The 15,603-nt window shown below is 42.6% G+C and overlaps 1 protein-coding gene across 2 annotated transcripts in view; it reads right to left on the bottom strand.

Moving 5' to 3' along the window:
• Positions 1–1,066: 1,066 nt before the first annotated feature.
• The window catches only part of UIMC1 (ubiquitin interaction motif containing 1), a 136,547-nt gene continuing 122,010 nt past the window's right edge, over positions 1,067–15,603 (bottom strand). For both annotated transcript variants that reach the window (XM_088465528.1, XM_088465529.1), the window contains exons 11-15: positions 15,153–15,276; positions 13,572–13,623; positions 12,568–12,642; positions 9,792–9,828; positions 1,067–1,642 (exon numbers count right to left, since the gene is read on the bottom strand). In XM_088465528.1, the coding sequence (XP_088321654.1) occupies positions 1,459–1,642; positions 9,792–9,828; positions 12,568–12,642; positions 13,572–13,623; positions 15,153–15,276 (472 nt within the window). In that variant the 3' untranslated portion in view covers positions 1,067–1,458. The remainder of the gene's footprint in view (positions 1,643–9,791; positions 9,829–12,567; positions 12,643–13,571; positions 13,624–15,152; positions 15,277–15,603) is intronic.

Genomic DNA, 15,603 nt, shown 5'->3' with positions numbered 1-15,603 from the left:
GATTTATTGTAAAGATTAGCGCTCAGAACGCGTAGGTCTTGTGTGTATAGAGGCTCTTTTTTCCTTACTTCTTTGGAGACATGACCCTGGTCCCCATCACATTTGGCCTCAGAGGCAGTATGGCATGTGTCTTACATCTGTCACATTGGCAATTATAGCCCAGCGATAATTTGATAATTTATCAGTATGCAGCAAGTCTCTTCCTCCTTCCTTTAAAATGAAGTAAACTTGTATATGCTGTTTTAGGTAAAAATGAATGGTCTTGCCTGGGACATTGACATGTGATACACTTTAATCGAAGAGTCATTAATGAGTTCACTCTGCAGTTTACAAAGACTTTTGAGCACTCTAAAACTTGAATGATTGCTTAAATGGTGAGAGATTATACGGTTTTTGACTTCAAGAATTCACGTTAAGCAGTCACTATTACCCAGAGGATCACTCCATTATTGGACCTTGGATATTCATACTACCCATTCTGACCAGCCATTAGTGGACCTTTCCATGTAGTTTTGGAGTCGATCATGGACATACAGACCAGAGCACATTGCCAATATCCCACAAGAGACCTCCATGGTATATCTCATGTGTACCATCATTGGACTGGACAATTGGCTGTGACACTGTAACACAGCATTCCACATGCAGATACACCCGCAGTCGCATACAGAATATAGGCATGCAGCATATCATAATCAGCAGAAGCTACTTGGTCCTATTCACTACTACCACTGCTGACCAGTGCAAGCTGCCCCCTGGTCACACCGCTGGCCGGTACACAGCAGCGTGTGCTGGGCAGAGGAGACACAGGTGGCTGCTGCAAGGATTGGAAAAAGGGGGGGGGGGGTAAGGCGGGCAGCAGACCCAAGCCTCGACAAGGCCCATCCATCAAGCCCGGCAATTGGTAACCCCCCCCACCCTCTCAGCGCCCCTGTGCTTTATGCTGGAGTATGAAGTATAGTGTAAATGTAATAGAGGCTGTACAGAAATATAATCCATTCACCTTTTCAAATGAATACACAAGTTAGCTCATTATTACAACTGAAACCAGAAATAGACAAAACCATGGAAAGACATGTGTTTTTATTTCATTTCACTACATTCTGACACCTGGATTGATGTGTTTATTCAGCAGACTATATAAACTCTGTTGGCTTTCGTGAAAATATTATATTTACATATCTAGGCACTTTAAGAAACAATGATATGCTTTCCATTAGTAAGGACTCAAACAAATATATAGAACATGATGGTTTATATATTACATTTAAAAAAAAATTATATATATTTTCAAAGAAAATATATGGTCTGTGCAGATCCAAACTGTTCAGTTGCAGGGAGTTTTGCCCAATTTAATCTACATACAAATGAACCACAGCTTTTTGACAATTATTACACAAGCCAACATTCACTTAGTTCTGCAGTGCAACATTTACAGATTATTTTAACCCAGTAAAGTCACATCTTTCGTCTCTTCCCCCTACGAATGGGTCCTTTAGTGTTTGGCTGGCGGCTGAGCTGCTTCTTGAAGTCCACCAGGCAATCTCTAGCCTCTGAGATGGACACAAAAGATCGGATAGGAGAGTCACTGAAGTTCAGATGCTCAGAGCTGAAATTACCACTATGATCTTCTCTAGGAGGGCTGAAAATGTGTGTATAGAAAATAAAGATTATTATTATTTTTTTAAACATTAAATTTTTATTATTTCAAAAAATTATTGAGGTTGGGTTTGGGATACAGAAAAAAAAAAAGGAGGGGTGGGGGTACACAGAAACAGAATAAGAAAGTTAGGTACAATGTTTGCTTAGAAGAGCTAAGAATCAATACAATAATATTAATACGGTTCGGAACTAACATCCATTCACATCCGCCAATATAAGTATATAATACTTTAATCTAGTAGCCACTGATGGTGGGCCGGTAGACAAACGATAAATAGACTACTTGGTAGATAAGAGTGATCCAAATGGTTAGAGCAGAAAAAGGGATAGGGGAACTCTCCGAGTAGTAATCCCTAATCTATTTAAATAAATTCGGGAACCTAACCTCAAATCAGAATTCTAGGTTCTTAAGATGTGGATCCCGCGGACCAATAGTCCGACCATTTAAACCACTGGATCAGCGGGTTTGATGACGCTGAAGAATAATTCACTCCAGCAATTTCAAACTCATAATGAGTTTGAACTTTTTTTTATTATTTCCTTCATAGTGGGGATTATAGGGGACCTCCATCGTTGAGCTAGCATTATTTTAGTGGCGATGAGGATGTGTCCCATTAAGTAACGATCATTGGGGATTATATCTACTTTATAAAGATGGAAAATAGCTATAACCGGATGTGGAGAAATAGTGATCTTAAGTATTTTTGATATTAAGATGAATACCTCTTTCCATATTGAGGAAATAGACGGGCAAGCCCAAAATATGTGGAATAACGAACCTACATGGCCACAGTTCCGCCAACATAAATTGGAATGAGATGGTGATATAGCGTGCATTAGTGTAGGTGTAAAATATAGTCGGTGAAGTAATCGGTAGTATTGTTCAATGTGCGACATGCATTTGGAAATCTTATAATTATTTAAAAAAATTAAATAGCAGTCTTCCTCAGAGAAGACACGAGAGGTCAGTTTCCCATTTCATAATCGTTGAGGGTTTACTAAATTCAGTGGGGGTCATTAGTTGGGTATACCACAATGTAATACCTCCTTTGTTATGGACTTTATTTAATTGATTAGTTAAAAGTTTCGGTAGATCATATATGATATATGGGGGTGGGGTTATACTTTGTAACCAATGTCTGATTTGTAAATATTTATAGAACTCTCTAAAAGAAATGTGGAATTTGGCATTAATATGGGTAAGTGGTTGAAGAATGCCGGATGATGTAATTTCTTTAAGTGATTGAATACCCTGTAATCTCCAGGTCTCAAAACTTAAATTAGGTATTAAAGTGGCCAATCCCGCCAGTGACAAACCCGTGAATGGAAGACTAACCTCTGGAAACTTTTTAATCATTTCTAACAAGGCTTTCCTAGATGTGGATATCACTATATATTTTTCTATCCACGGGAACTTAACACAAGGTGGTAACCAGAGACAGTCTGAGTGGAAAAGGGGAGACCATATCCCACTCTAACTGGGCCCATGGCATCAATTTCCCATTTGTGAACAAAGAGTTCACTTGTGTTAATACAGCCGCTATTTGGTACGGGTGTATTTCCGGGTATCCCAGGCCTCCCTCTGTCTTGGGTAAAGACATTGTTGTCCTTGCTTGCCTAGGTTTCTTACCCTTCCATATATATGAAGAGAAGAGTCTTTGAATCATAATGAGAATATAATGAGGGATTAGAATTGGCAATGTCCGGAAAAAATACAATAGCTTTGGAAGAACCACCATCTTTAGGGCAGAAAGTCTGCCCATCCATGATATATCGGACATTATCCAATCCTTGAATAATATCGACAATTGTCGAATCACTGGTAAGTAATTGGCTGCTATTAAACTATTGGTAGTGGCTGTTATGTGAATTCCTAAATATTTAATGGAATGGTCTTGCCAAGCATATGTATAGTTTGTTTTAAGGGAATCCAATAAATGTTGTGTGAAATTGATAGGGAGCACCACAGTTTTGGAGCAGTTCAATTTATAGAAAGAGACCCCAGAGAATTCTTTCAACAAGCTATGAAGAGCAACTAAGGAATTTATCGGATCTGTGAGTGTCAGTAGGATATCATCTGCGAACAGGCTTGTTTTATATATTTTGCCGTGGAGGATGGGGCCCGCAATATTATGGTCATTTCTGATGGCTTCTGCTAATGGTTCGATCGCCATAGCGAACACCAGTGGGGATAAGGGGCATCCTTATCTCGTACCATTTGTGATCGGGAAAGGGGAAGACAGAATGCCATTAACAAAGACTCTGGCCGAAGGTGATGAATACAATGCTAGAATTGATGTTAGAAAACTACCCTTAATACGAAATTTGACCAATACTGCTTTTAAATATTTCCAATTCAGCCTATCGAACGCTTTTTCCGCGTCTAGTGATAGAAGTAGAAGGGGTTGGTCGAAGCTGGAAAAGGATTCAATTATATTTATCACCTTCCTCGTGTTGTCTGGTCCCTGTCTTCCCGTCACAAATCCCACCTGGTCTTGATGAATTAAAGTTGGTAGCAACAGGTTAAGTCTATTCGCTAGGAGTTTAGCGAATATTTTAATATACGTATTGATGAGTGCGATTGGCCTGTAGTTAGCCATAGATGTCAAATTCTTCCCTGGTTTGGGGAAAGCTACTATTTTTGCCTCTAACATTTCTTTCGGGAAGGAGCTCCCAGAGGAAATATCATTAAACAATTGCGTTAAAATAGGAGATAAAGTATCTTGAAAACTTTTGAAAAATTTGTTTATATAACCATCTGGACTCGGAGCCTTATCTAAGGGGAGGGATTTAATAACAGATAATATTTCTTCTTCGGACCAAGGAACCATTAGTGTGTTCAAAGTGTCGGCATCCAATGAAGGTAGCTTCACTTTACTAAGAAAATCATCAACCTGGGTTAGTGATGGTTGGGGAGTCATAGGGTCATCTTTTAAATTGTAAAGGGAGGAGTAATACTGCGCGAAGGATTCTGCTATAGCATAGGGATCTGTGAGTTTGGTACCTCTGATATTAGAAATCATTCTTATGCTGTCTTTCGCTCTTTTCCCTCTTAACTTTCGTGCTAACAAACGACCCGCTCTGTCTCCCTGCGTATAGAGTTTTTGGCGTAGTTTGAACATTGTCTGATGGACTTTAAGTGTCAAAGCATTCCATTCATCTCTGGCGCTCAGCAATTCCCTATAAATTGTATCATTGTGTGGGTTGAGTTTATGTTTAGAATCTAAGGCCCTCATTCAGAGCCGTACGCTCTGAGCAGAGCGCACGCTCTGCATGAGGGCCGGGCTCCATTTTCATGGAGCGTCTTCCTGGACGCTCGTATAGCTGTGGGTCACCACCCACAGGCTATACGAGCGTGCATTTTGATGGCCGCGATGGTCGTGACCATCGAAATTGCGAGCCGGAGCCTGCGGTTGAGGTTTTCAACCGCAAGCTCCGGAGTGATTTTGGCTCTATCAGAGCCAAAATCACTCCCACTGACATCACTAGTGATGTCAGTGGGCCGGCTTCTGACGGGAGGCGTTCCCGTGGGAACGCCCCCGTCAGGGAGGCACGCCCACCAAAGGGGGCGTGCTGTCAATCAACATTGACAGCACGCCCCCTTTGATCGGACACAACGAGCGAAGGAAAGTCCTTCGCTCGTCGTGTCTGGCGCATGCGCACGACGGAGCTCCCTCCGTCGTGCGCATGCTCAGTGCAGACCATCGACCCACTTGCGAGCGGACAGCCGCTCGCGAGTGGGTCTGAATCAGGCCCAAAGTCTGCTATTCAACACTCAATATTTGCCTGTTGGAGGATAGACGCCTTATGTAGACGGGCTGCTGCTTGAATAGCTGAACCCCTAAGAACCGCTTTTAGCAAGCACCAAAATATGGCTGGGGAGGTATCCTCTGGTTTATTGGTTTCCAGAAACATGGATAGGGCATTTGATAATATTTGTTTAGATTCGGTATGGGCCAGCAAATATTCTGCCAAACGCCAGGGGCCAGGAGGGGATCTCAATCTATTTATGTCCCATTCAATTGACAGAGCTGCATGATCTGACCAGGCAACAGGTATTATTAATGATTGCTTGACGTAAGGTAAGGACCATTTGGTCGCCAGGGTGAGATCAATGCAGGAATCGGATTTATGCACCTGCGAATAAAAGGTGTAGTCCCTTTCGCCTGGGTGCCCTGCCCTCCATACATCGTAGAGCTCATATCCGCTAAGTATTCGTCTAAAGCTCTGAGATTTATCTTGGGAGATAGTTTTATGTGAGGATTTATCCCATACCGGGTCCGGGGCGATGTTAAAATATCCTAATACTAGCAAAATCCCTTTTTTATACTTATGGAGAGTCGTGCAAAATTTCCTAATAAATATTATTTGTTTCGTGTTTGGGGCATAAATTGAAGCAATTGTCACTGGGGCATTATCTAACTTACCTATAAGAATAAGATAACGACCTTCCTTATCCTGTATTTGTTTTTCCAAACTAAAGTTACTGGTTTTAGTAAAGAGAATTGCCACTCCTGCTTTTTTGGTAGGGCCGTTGGAAGTATAGCAGTTAGGAATTTTCCAATCAGAGAAACGAGGGGGGGCAGATTGTTGGAAATGGGTCTCTTGAATGGCGATGATGTGCGCTTTACATTTATCAAAATATCTCAGTGCGAGTTTTCTTTTATTGGGAGAGTTGAGTCCCTTAACATTAACAGATAATATCTTAACCATTTGGAAATAGTATCACATTGCATAACATTAATTGTTCCGAACCTAAATGTATCAAAAATAAGAACTGATTATCTGGCAAATGAGGTACCTGAGAGCTTGTTAAATAGGTAAAAGGAGAAGGAAAGTAGGAAAATAGATTGAAAGAAAAAAGAAAATAGATCCGTAAAGGAACTATCTGGGACCACCTGCTTAGGTGGCACATTGGGGTGAGTGACCTAAAGAACATTGAACCCCCGTCGCCCGGGGCCGGGATAAATTGCTTTAAACTTGAGTATGCATTGTAGGGTATAGAACACAAATATAGCTACTTATAACCATTGGTTAAAGCTAAAACAGAGAGAGGAGAAGGTCTCAAATGTATGTATATAGGAACACACCCAGGGATCCAAACTGTTAAGTAAACGTTACAAGAACATGTTAATCAAAACTGTGACTCAACCAGGAAAGGCAAATGTTTTCCATATTTTACATCTAATTATGCTAATAAAACAAATTATAAAGTGTCACAGAAAAGGGGTAACCTATAACAAATATTCATTTATATCTAGCAACGCTGGGTGGGTGCATTGCTATGATAAAGGATATTGAGACTCTAAATACCGTTATGACCAGTCCTGGTTAATATGCAGATCGCTTGAAAGCTTATGCGAGATGTCATCTAGATTCCAAGACACAAGGAGCTGGATACCTGCCGCTGGATCCGATATGACCGCGGTAGAGCCGTTTCTATTAATTATTAGTTTAGTGGGGAAACCCCATCTATAATTGATGGATGCCTTTTGTAGGGCTCTGGTAACTGGCAAAAATAATCTCCTGGATGCTAGCGTAGCAGCAGAGAGGTCGCCAAAAATTTGGATTTTTCCCAGGACAGCAGAATCTGCTGACCTAGCTGCACGAAGGATTGCCTCTTTAATATGAAAGAAGTGTACTCGCATCAGGACGTCCCTAGGAGCATCTGTAGGAGCATTACGAGCTTTGGGCAGCCTGTGTACACGGTCCAGCAAAAAGTCAGAGATCTGCGTAGTTGGTAGAAGTTTCATAAATATTTGCGTTACGGGTTTCGTCAACTCTGAGTTTGGGACTGTCTCTGGAATTCCACGTAGCTTGAGATTATTTCGCCGCGACCTATCTTCTAGGTCTGCGGTCTTGATCCTCAGTGATGTAACCTCTGACTGTAACTCTACATGAAGCTTGATCAGTTCATTATGTGATTTAACTACTTCCTCTAGCTTGTTCTCCAGATGATCTGTTCGAGACCCCAACTCGTCTACCGAGCGTTGACAAGATTGCATCGCTGCTTTAAATTCGCATGTAATATCGTCCTTAAAGGAAGCTAAGAGCATCCTCATAGAGCCCATTGTGAGAGGAGCATCATCTAAAACTTCCAGTTGGTGGGACGTAGCTTGTGGAGTGGTGGGACGTAGCCATCAGGCGAGGCATGTACCGCAGACTGATGTCTACTGCTTTTATTATTGGACGGGCCTGCTTTGTCCCTTTGTGAAGAAGGGGATGCTTTAAAGAAAGAAACTGGCGGGACAGTTGAGGTCTTTGAGCGTTTAGGTGCCATCATAGAAGAGCCGGAGGCCTGTAGTTATGTTGATTAAAAATAGAAACGGGGGTCTATACTGTTACGCAATATATAAATGGGCGACGGAGGGCCAAATTGGGATTAGTGAGAATGAGCCCACATTTCGTAGCAACAAAGGTACGAATTACTTGGAGTGCAGACTAAGAGTGTCATGGATGTAGCACTTGCAACAATAGACTGGCAACGGACAATATGCCAGATAACTTTAGGGATAGAGAGCCCTTAACTGTACACGCTCCCCGCGGTGCTGAAGGCGGAGATGATAAACAACCTTAACGGGCTGCTAGGAAAGGCCAGGAGTTAAAAGAAAACAGGGGTCCCGGACTGGACCAGGCAGCCTAATGTGTAGCTGAGGCGGCCTGTAATGGACACCGTGGCTGGTGTTTCCACAGTATAGTGGGCTGTATGGTGTGATGGGGCAGCCAGAGGTAAGAGGAGAGCTAAAATGGCGGCCACCTCTCAATAGGAGCCCAGAATCGGGCTTCACCCAAGGGCACAGGGAACGAGTAAAGTGCGGGATAACCTGCCCGACCAGGAACACCAGCAGAGCGGGCGTCTCAGGGATGTGCGGCCGCTCCGCGATGCGCACTCGGGTCTCGCGTCCGGAGCTGTCAGTCCACCAGTCGGCTCCCGTCTCCCTGCGGCAGCGAGTGAGCCTCGAGACAGTAGCAGAAGGCAAGTCCCGTCCCCGCTTGCTAGCGGCTGCCGGCGGATCGCCTTCCGGGTGTCTGTATGCAGCGGCTGAACAGCGGCCGACTGCAAAATCGAGGCCGCGGCTTGTAGTTGCCGGGAAGGCCTGAAGACGCGCAGGTCTCACTGTCTGTCCCCAGAGAGGTGATGATTCTCAGGGGCAGGATCTCTATGTACTCAAGAATAGGGGCTGTTATTTAGGACAGTTTTGCCCCGTACTGCAATCGCTAGGCAGGGAGAATATGGGGAAAACTACAGAGCTCACATACACCACGACCATTCAGCTCCAGAGCAAGGCCGCACCCCAAAAATAAAGATTATTAAAACAAATTGCAACATTAAAGCATGAATTATATGCATAGCAACTGCAGGATACAGAAATGACAAACCAGGTATTATACAAAGGAAGCAATGAATATTGACATTATCCAATATCAAATCCGTCTATCTCTGAATCAGGCCCTATGTTGCAGAGGAGGAACCAAGATGTAGTTATTTCAATGTGTTATGGAAAACTTTAGACACCATACATGCAAAAGAAAATTATTGTGTGTGTGTGTGCGCACGCGTGCGTGTGCGATGTGGGTTGGGGGGGGGGGTAAGATACACCATATCAAAAGCTGGTGAATGATCATGGTGAATAGGAAGTGCTAGTAAGGAAAATGTACACTTTATGGGGCGGGGTAAAGTTGGTCCTTAAAATCAACACAATTCATACTGGTCTTTCCTTTGTAATCCCACAGACTACAGCTGGGCACACATTAGACGACCTGTGTACCCAGCCGACAGCAGAAGCGACGAACAACATATCGGGCCATCCGTACACACCACACTATTTGGTGAACGACCGCACAATATGCCGTTCCCCCGCCGCATCGTCAGTCACATCTTCAGATTGAGCAGTATGTAGGGCCGACCTGAACATGTGATAGACGACGCTGCGGGAGTGTGCATAGCGCGTACACATTTGATGATTTGAATGATTCGTTGTTCAGATCCGTCTGAATAGGGCACATCGTTCGTCTAATGTGTATCCAGCTTAAGATGCATTAAACACAAATATCACAGACATCTAGAAGATGAAGGAATACTGAGTCACACATACACGTCATTATTACAGACTGCAAAAACTGCTCACCTCTTATAAGATAGGTCTCTGGCATTACTGTGTGTGCCTGCAAAGAGAGGAAAAGGTATATTTAAAAACAAAATTTGTTGCGAAAATAAAAGTTTCTTGGAATTTTTAAGAGTTTGATGTTGTATTTACTCTACTGAAGGAGCACTTCGCCCAATGATTTCTTTTCACATAGTCTTCTTTCCAGCTCACTAAGGAGTAGCTAATATAGCCTATAAAAATTAGGTTCCAGTTTAATGGTAAAGTAAACTGGGGTTTGGGATTATAAACTATTATTAGGAATTTGTATTAGTTATTGTAAAACACTGAGATTAGGGTTAGGTATTCGGGTGGATCAGGCTTGGTGCTACCATTAGGTAAAGGCCCCCATACACAGTGCGATTTGCAAACGATCTGATGCTGTCTGCAATCTCTCTTGAACTCGCCCTGGCAGCTGAAGTGAACGATGTGCAGCAAAAGCTGCGCGATGTTCACCCAATCGATCGTGCACGATCTAATGATTTGCATATTCATTAGATCGTGTGCGATACGACACAGATGCAGGCTCGGATCTGGGAGATCCGTGCTGCATCTGTGTCAATAAACACAGAAGCACGGACGGAATCAGTGAGACCAGTCTGTGCTGCTGTGGTTAACAAAAAAGAAAGGATTCCTATGTAAAGGAAAAAAACACATGTAGCACGGTAAGTAGCCTAACCCTCCCCCTCTACCCCCCCCCCCCCCCTAACCCTCACCCCGATGGTGCCTAAACCTAACCGGGCGATGTCTAACCCTAGCCTCCCCCTGGGTGGTGCCTAACCCTAGCCCTCCTCCCTCTCCGCAGCCTAGCCCTAACCCTCCCCGGTCAGTGCCTAACCATAACCGACCCCGGCAGGTCCCTAATCCTGACCTGCATACTTACCTTCGGGATGCAGACATCGGTATCTTGATCTCTTCGGGATGCCGGCATCTGTATACTGCCGGTATACTTACCCCCCTCCCCCCCTTCATGTAGCCTAGCTCTAACCGTCCCCTCCAGACCCCCTAACCCTCCCCGTTAGTGCCTAAACCCCAGTCCCCCCCCCCCCGTGGTGCCTAGCTCTAACATCCCCCCCTAGGGGTGCCTAACCCTAACTCTCCCCAAAACCCAACGATAGCCCCTCCATGCTGCCCAAACCTTACATCCCCCTGAACCCCTGTCTGTATTCCGGCGTCGGGATTAAGATAGGCATCGAAATTTCGACACCTACCTTAAGTGCCGTGTCGGGCTTCCACCGTCGGGATTCAGAACGGTGGCATGCTGTCCACCGGTCTGCTAACTAATTCCCCTCCCATAAATTGCCCCACCACCTACCTTTCCCCGCCACCCCCTTTCATCTTCCACTTCACCCTTCCTCATCCTCCTCCTCTTCTGCTGAAGGTGATAGAGTCATGCTGACCAATGATCAGAAGCGACATGGACAAACCAGAGCATAGCAGGTAAGCACATTCTTACGATTTAATTTTTCTCTCTCTGACACCTTTATCACTGGCGAAACCCCTGACAGCAGTAAAATTTTCCAGTTTTCACCAGTGAAGGCTTCCCCATATGAACTGCACAATTGTTATGGTGGTACTTGTATTGCCATAATAACTATTTTATGTGGATCTGGCATTTTCAATGTATTTTAGGTGGATCTGTTTTTTTCAATGTATTTTATGTGATTCTGGCTTGTTCAATGTTTTTTTTTATGTGGATCTGGCTTTTGCAAAGTTATTTATGTGGATCTGACGTTTTCATTAATATGGATGCTGCTTTTCTTCTATATGTATTGTGGCTTCATGCGGCTTTCCCTATATATTTAGTGTGGATTCTTGTTATCTGTGGGTGTGTGCGAATTTACAGCAGTTGTCTTTCCAATATTATCGTATTTGTAGTTATTATAACATATTATATATATATATATATATATATATATATTTTTTTTTTTTTTTTACACAGTATTTCATATATTAACACCCACCGCCACAGGCCAAACTTTGACAATTTAAAAAAAGAAATTGATGCCCCACTGTAGCTCTACAAAAATAGCATATATATGTATGATATGGAAGGTGGTGCACAGACCACACTGAGCCAGCAAACAGTCGCTATGAGAGGAGCAACAGCTGCACAGAGACTAGCTAAAGCCTCAGCTAATTTAGAGACCACTGTGCAGGGGATTGGAGACTAGCAGGACACACCTGGAGGAGGAACCAACCAATGTGTTAAATAAAAGTATGTTGGAGCATTAGAGCTTGAAAATATAAATAAAACAACAACATGAGGAAAATGGTAAGAGCAAAAAAAAATTTTTTAAAAAGTATAACATTGTTTACAAAAACAGACATACAAGTAGAAGAGAACGTGGAAAGAGGGGGACAGAGAAAAAAGGAGGGGTAACAAACGAGACAGTAAAAAAGAGAGCAAGGCAAAAGATGGGAGAGGAAGATGTGAAGAGAAAGGGGACGAGAGATGGGCAAGGAGAGAGAGAGAAAGGGGGTGGGGGTGGGGGAGAGAGTGAAGGGATAATTTGGGGAGAAAAAGAAAAAGAATGAGCCACGGGAAGGGGGCGTGCAGGAGTAAAAGAAAGTATAGAAACCCGGCATGGTTAAGGGAAAAAAATTGTAGATGTCAAATAGATTTGCACTCCCAAAATGAACCTATTTTTTTTTTCTTTCACTTCCCACTCTTACCAGACCACTATTGGAAGGAAAGAGCATGACAGATTTAGCCCGGGAAATACATTTTTCTCCCACCTGTACGACAGAGACTACTTACCTTTCATGCTGGATGACTCCAGGCTATTGTTCACGGTCAGTACTTGAAGCGGAGCTCCTGGGCAGCCCTTGCCAGCTACAACATTAAGAGCAGATTAAAGAACGAAGCATGTGGCTTTCTGTCATTTATGAGAGCTTGAATGTGTGATATTACATTACGCTTATTATGATTATTACTATCACAGCGCTACACTTCCTGCACCCATGAGAATGGGTGCAGCCGCTCTTTGTTATTACTGCTGTCTGTTCTCGACGATCATTCTGCTATGATGCCACTATTTCTCCTGTGCCCATCTGCCTTCCAACCCCCTACGCTCTCCCAATGTCCCCAATTCTTTTAGAAGCCTCCTGCTACTCTCTCTATCTTCAGTATAGAAAGGGGATAGGTACTCAGGAGCCATAATCAGAGACACTTTGTTTGGGATCTCTACTTTTTGAATCTTTAATGCGATGCAACTCTGTGTGTTTAATGGGAGCACGTCCCCCTTCTATACAGAATATATTGATGTGGGAAGGTATCAGAAATATGGGGGTACACCAATGCTCACCAAACATCTATATTGGTAGCTTATCACATGAACTACTGCTTCTGCTTAATTTTAATGAACAATGGGCTTGATAAATAGGCCCCTATATCTCTATATGTAGACATATATACACTCACACTTGCTAGCTTGATTATATTAATAAAGACATTTGAACGGTTCAAACAGAGTGAAAAGTATACCACATTCTTTATTAATTACTTTACATTTCCTTTTTATGACCTTATTCCAGATTCCTGAAAATAAGCTATAATACCTGCCATTGTACAGGATATACAAGCATCACTGAAATCAGATAAACATGGAGAGATGTTATGCTGCATGCTCTGCACCACAGAATAATACCTCTATCTATGTAAATGTAAGCTTTTCACTGGAAGCATCCGCTAGCAGCTGGATTGCATTTCCCAGTCCTCACTGCCAATCACAAATCACTTTACAAAATTGCCATACATCATACCTTCTGACTGCTCCAGCATACTCAGGAGCCCGCCGTCTCGTCCTGCAGATCCCTGCCAGAAAAAGGCATGTGTAGCTGTCAAATATGCAGTAGCAGGTAAAGTTCCTCGCATTTCCAGACTAATATGTATACCAGATTCTTAAAGAACACAAACTTACACAAATATACCCCTAAATATATTGATGTCTCTTGCTAGGAAACAGCTCCCACTGCTATAACGTGCTATATCTAGCAGTGACTAAATAATGATGTAGAACATTTAAAACAGTTTCAATGAACAGAGCAGGGTTTCCAATCCTCATCTACCAAACAGGTGAGGTTTTGCAGATTTGTGTGTGGAAACAGGTGGGATAATTAAAATAAATTAACCGCAGGATTTTACAAAATCCAGAAAACATAGGGGCCTACGTATCAAAGCTGGGAGAGGGATACAATTCTAACAAATAAATTAGCAACCAATTAGCTCCTAACTATCATTTTTTATACACAGCCTTCAAAATGTAAATTGGAAGCTGATTGGTTAGTACTTTATCTCTCACAATTTTCTCTCTCTCCCAGCTTTTATACATAGGCCCCTATAATCGGTTAGGGGTAATTGGGGCCTGGAGTTGGAAACCCATGATGTAGAGGTATTAAAAATTAACACATACCTGTGTTAACCAGTGGGAAATAAGGGAGATCGCTAGTTGATTTCCCCCTCACAAAACGGCAAAAGCCAATGTTGTTCTTACAACATTTGTGCATAAATACCTTCTATATGAAAAACTCGTTATGTATAAAATTGCCTAAAAAATGCTTATTGGACCAAAATGAAAGCACTAACATTTAGATACATATTTTTTAATACTACTTGTGGCCGCAACCAGGCATGGGCACAGAGGAATAAATGTATTTAACCTTTCCATATATGTATAGTGTTCTGTCCAGACAATAGTAGGACCTTGTGTCCCCTGCCCCTTTACACCCACACTCAACAACCATACAAGGAAGTGCCACTGGTGGACCTGCGGGAGCATGCCGAGAGCCGAGTAAGTTCCTTATGTTACCTATCTTTGGCACCAAGATTCCTATCACCACCTGATACTGTGGTTTGTTTGGTTTGTTTTGTGAACCCTTGAGGTGGAGTGGCGGTTCCTGGTACAGAGACCATTGGAGAGGGGTGAATACATCTGCAGCACATCCTTATTACGAACATTTTTACCATTAACTTTTAATACCGCCATTCTGATCTGTGATATACATACAGATGAACACACTGCCACAAGTTATAGCAAACCAGCTTTACTTTAAGAACAACCATCCTACAGTAATACACATGTGGTTTACACCAGGACTGCACAATCAGGACTCGGACGATTGGTCCACTAGAAAACAGAACATATACACTGGACCCTATCACTATTTTCACTTATTTAGGTCCTTACATCTCAACTAACACACCAGGATTGTAGACTACAGAACATCACCAGACACCAGAACGCGGACACCAACTCTATATAAAATGACATAACTGATATTGATGTCTTCTGTCCCTTTTCTTTCTGCACTGCCCAAATCAGTAATAGAGAGGTAAACACTTACCTTACTGCTTCTTATCCTCTGGCTCGCCTCAGTCTCCAATGCTGCAGTATGCAGGCAGTTGTCTACATGTGATTGATAATCTGTCAGTGGTACTAGTGATTTACACAGGTAACATTTCTCATACCTAAACAGAAATAATTATAAATAAACAAAATTATGAAAGGTCGGTGAATAATTATGGACAAAGAAAGAGCTACATGTAGTGTCAGGTAGAGAGAATATTTAACCCTCCATAGCATCAATGATTAATTTAAAAATGAAGTGCCTGAAATGATTTATAGATAAAAAAGCTTCATCAGAAAAATTCATGGAGTTTATATATTAATAACCAAGTAATGTAAATGTCAGAGATATGCCAAAACATATAATGATTCAAATGAAACGGACAAGCAGAATAAGTGGTGAACGGCAGTGTCGGGAGTGAAGGACATTCCACAGGCTATCAAGCTGT

The sequence above is a fragment of the Taudactylus pleione genome, unplaced genomic scaffold (assembly GCF_031769625.1).
Source record: "Taudactylus pleione unplaced genomic scaffold, aTauple2 ptg001990l, whole genome shotgun sequence".
Classification (NCBI taxonomy): domain Eukaryota; kingdom Metazoa; phylum Chordata; class Amphibia; order Anura; family Myobatrachidae; genus Taudactylus; species Taudactylus pleione.
Note: the sequence above shows the minus strand (reverse complement) of the source record. Positions and strands in the feature narration are given on the sequence as shown.